The sequence below is a fragment of the Pundamilia nyererei genome, unplaced genomic scaffold, assembly GCF_000239375.1.
Source record: "Pundamilia nyererei isolate P.nyererei 1_Seehausen unplaced genomic scaffold, PunNye1.0 scaffold00076, whole genome shotgun sequence".
Lineage (NCBI taxonomy): Eukaryota > Metazoa > Chordata > Actinopteri > Cichliformes > Cichlidae > Pundamilia > Pundamilia nyererei.
This window is the reverse complement of record NW_005187477.1, coordinates 2,195,431-2,199,764: the sequence shown is the minus strand read 5'-3', so window position 1 is coordinate 2,199,764 and position 4,334 is coordinate 2,195,431. Positions and strand designations below refer to the sequence as shown.

The following is a 4,334-nucleotide window of genomic DNA, read 5'->3' as shown; positions in this document are numbered from 1 at the left end:
TGTGTGTGTGTGTGTGTGTGTGTGTGTGTGTGTGTGTGTTACTGATGTTGTGAGGACAAAGAGCTGTAGTCCGCATACTGACGACTTGACATCCTTATGACGACAAAAAGCAAAGCCCCCCCCGTGACATAAGAGTTATATTGCTTGATTAAAACTTGGCTGAAAGTCACCATCAGGTTGGCTCTCCAACAAACTAAGTTACTATGATGTCCTCTGAAACACAGGGACGTGCGATGGGGCTATTTTTATGATCAATGAAAGCCATATGTCAGTGGTCACTCTTCTCCCTCTGCCCCTCTGATTCCTTTCCTTCTCTCCAGATGTAGCACTTCTGGAGAGAAGTTGCACAAATATCCAGAAAACCAGCAAACAGCCATCAGTATTCATCAACATGAAAATACGATGGCGCAAACTCTTCAAACCATCAATGAGGGTAAAATAAAAAAACCCTTGTGGAAAACCCTTTTCTAAACCAAGGCCTTTAAAGGCCTTTAAAGGCCTTGGTTTAGGCCTTTAAAGGCCTTTAAAGCTGTTTTATGCTTTAAAGGCCTTTAAAGCATAAAACAGAGGTAGGAACAACTACACATCTGCAGGTGTACACCCCCCACCACCTCCTGCTCTGCAGAGGAGGATTTATGGTTTACTGACCTACAAATAGTCACAGACAGTTATCACTGTTAACCTTTAGTGCAAACAGACTGCCACTTCCTGAGTTTAGTGTTTGAGGCAGCAGCTCTTTCTAAGAAATTTAGGTATGGTGCTGGAAGTTGCCAGGGAAACACCTGGAAAGAAACCATGCTTGGTTAAAAATAAAAAATAAAAAAATAAAATCAAGAGCAAACACTTTCCACCCCTCAAGACAGCGTGGAGAGAATACAAGAATAAACAATAATGCTGAACTTTAAACGTCTTTTCTAGACTGGTGAGATGAAAACTGGTGATGTTAGCCATGTAGCAACAGCTTATTACATGAGCGAACTGATACAATTTACTGCAGACTCCTGGTCTCTTTTTCTAGTAGTTCAGAAAATATGGATGACTACAATCAAAGCATTGTCATTTTCTAATTTTGAGTCAGTCGCGCTCTGCAGGAATCTTGAGTATCTCATACAAAGGGCACCTGACTCTTGGGATCTGATAATCAGCAGATTGCGCTTCTCTTACACAGACACCAGTCCAGCGTTCACGACCTTTGCCTTAATAGCAGAGCATCTGCCCAAAGAGCTCATTGCATAAACAGGCTAATCTCAAACTAGAAAACATCCAAGTATGAACTTAATTACCGTTTGGTATTCAAATGGAGAGCAGCCATCACCAGCACCATGCTCAGTTTCACCAAAAAGAACAAAACAGGAAACATTGGGGTAACTTTGCACTGCTGGAGACAGTGAAGTCAATAAATGATGGTGCTGAACTTCTAATAATGTTTACACTGATAAAATGAAAGCTGATAATGCTTTTGCATCAGCAGCCTGAAGAGGGAGCCAATGAGCCATTTGTTAAGACTGAAAACAATAAATTTATGGGATTAGCTCAATCAAAGCTTCAAAACTAACTGCCAAACAGTTAAATTAATACTGTAAATACTGCATTTTCTCTTGGTGTAATACCGGCTCAGATGAGGCCTTAAGCTTGTTGGTAAAATGCTGCCCCCTGCTGGGGAAGGTTTTAAAAAGTGCTCAATTTAAATTCGCAGATTATCTGGTAACATGTAGCTTCCACTCCTGAGAGGTTTTAACAGTCTGACTATGGAAAAGAATATTGAAATGTTTAATTTTTGATTAGTTTTGACCCTTTTCAAATCGTTCTGCTGTGAAATTTGGGATGAATTAAGATAAGCACTCAGCTTATCTCAGTGTGAGTTTGACTTCCAGTTCGAAGCCTTTTTAGTGGGGCTTTTCTGATCCAAGCAGATTAAATATGAATCATGGTAATTGCGATACAATTACAGTTGGAAATAATGTAACGAGTGATTGGTGATTAGATAAACTGCTGGCTTGTGTTTCGACCCACTAATTAAGTTTAAATTAAACAGCGCTGGACGCTCTGTGCTTCCTGCGAGAGTCCTGAGCTGTTTGACAGCTCCGACTCGCTGCCAGCAGGAACGATTAACACTCACTGACCAGGGATCAGATCAGACTATACAACTATTCACTGGCTGGGCTTCAGCCTCCCAACTCTGCCAACCATCAAAGAGCTGCAGGTCACATGACTCAGCTGGAGCAGCTTCACACGTGAAGCCTCATTGAGAGCGTGAAGATCAAATGTTCAGCGCAGGAGTTATTATCTCTGACGGGCTGGAATTTTCTTGAGCTCATTCGCTATAAATTTTGGTGTAAATCTCAGGTTTGAGCCTCTCATGTTACCTCAGATTCAAGTCCAAGAGTCCAATATCCGACTTTAGCAAAGTAAATCTAGGCAGAGATCATCTGACAACACTTACAGTAATTTATAAAGAATGTCCAGATTCCTCAAACAAAGAAGAAGAAGAAGAAGAAACCCCAGCAGCATTAAGATAATAAAACACTCCTCGCTATTTATGGGCAACAAAACACAAAAACGGATGATACTGCCAGCAGTGGTGGACTCGGCTGGGACAGAAGAATTAAGCAGACCTATTAACAAAAGCTGCAGTTCCTTTAACATCCACAAGAGGCTGGTGTCAGCAGTGAGTCAGTTCCCGTAGACTCCCATTCAAAACTTTACAGCAAAACTAAACATGTTTACAGCCTGATGCACAATCTGTTAGGTGTGTAGATAATTTTGCCTTCATCACAACTGTACACAAAAAAATGTTTTTATAGCTCACCTGTTTAAACTGTATTAAGGCTTAAAATTTGTATTATTGGGGGCTCTTTGACTGACATGTGGCTGAGGCTGTTAGCGGTCTGCTCGGCTGCACCTCAGCTAACTGGAGTCCCTGAACTGGACCTTTGGACGTGTTTGTGCTGTCAGGGCCTTTGTTAATACTAATATGTGACCAATAACATGGCTGTTGTGAGGTTTATGGTTCAAAGCTAATGTAGCCTTTGGTGATTCACATGTCACGTGAAGCAGGTCAAAAACAACCCGCAGTAAAACTGCTGGTTCGTGTTTGTTCGGTGAGTGCTTGTTTTTTAGCTACAGAGGATTCTGCGGGACATTTGGACGCTGCCCATTTTAAATAAGAACATATTAATGACTCAAATGCGTTTTCACGACGTTTTCAGGGACATGAACGGGAAATTCTGCATCTCAATTATTTTCATAAATAAAGGCTGCGTGGTCGCACAGCACCATCTCGTGGTCTGAACTGGGATTACATCAAGACCAGCTGGCCCTCACTCGACTTCAGCTGATATCTCTTCAACACAATACACGGATGTCGTGGACATAAAAGTTTGCTCACATCCTGCTGATCGCTTCACATCACTTCATACTGGAAGCTTTACACCAACTTCCAGCAGGAATTTAAATTTGAAGCAGATTTAAGACAAGCTGCACAAACCTGCACGTGTGCATTATTTACTGCACGCAAACATGGCAGTGAACCTGACACTGTCCCTCTCTGTGACAGAGTTATTTATTCACATGCAGGTCTTTAAAGTTAAAGCTTCAACTCACAGACTCTGAAGCCTGGTCCGTGAGAGCCGTCTCTCCTTCCTCCTCCTTCGCCGCCGCTGTACAGTGTCGTCACGTTGCCTCTCTCGCAGTAGTTGACACATCGGTCTTGGCTACAGCGCACCTTGCAGATGGTCGGCGTGAACATCACCTGGATCGTCTCTACTCCTCCCCCTCCTCCTCCTGCTGTCTGTCCATCGGCTGGCAGAAGGGAGGTGAAGAAGAAGATGAAGGAGCAGGACAGTGACAGGAAACAGCAGAGTCGCCGCATGTCGAGTGTTTGGAGTCAAAGTTTGCGAGCGTGATGCATCGCCAAAAAACTCCCAAACCTCGGCGCTCTGGCTCTGCCCCGCTTTCTCTCTTTCTTGCTCTGTGGTGGAGTGCGAACGAGCGTCGCAGGAAAAAAGGAGGGAAGGAAGGAAGAAGAAAACACGTTTCCCCCCTCCCCTCTCCCAGTTCGGTTTTTCCCTAAACACTCCTGAGTGAGAGAGCGAGCGAGCGAGCAGGAGAGAGAGGGGAGAGAGATAATTGAAAGCAGTGTGCAGGACTGGGCTCCGATCCAAACAAAATGTTTAGCGGGGATCTGGTCCATCAGTCCACACTGAGAGAGCAAGCATTACTCTATCAATCTCTCTCCCCTCTTCACTCCTCCTCTTCTTACTTTATTGGCCTTTTCTTCGGTACAAACAGAGGCCCACTATCTCTGCACACAGTTTCATAACCCACTGCAGAAC

General features: G+C 43.7%; 1 protein-coding gene across 1 annotated transcript in view; it reads right to left on the bottom strand.

Annotated features, from left to right (window-relative positions):
- Positions 1-4,126, bottom strand: part of ltbp4 (latent transforming growth factor beta binding protein 4) — a 31,962-nt gene extending 27,836 nt beyond the window's left edge. The window contains exon 1 of the mRNA XM_005737524.2: positions 3,604-4,126. Within this exon, the coding sequence (XP_005737581.1) occupies positions 3,604-3,871 (268 nt within the window). The 5' untranslated portion in view covers positions 3,872-4,126. The remainder of the gene's footprint in view (positions 1-3,603) is intronic.
- Between the last annotated feature and the right edge of the window lie 208 nt (positions 4,127-4,334).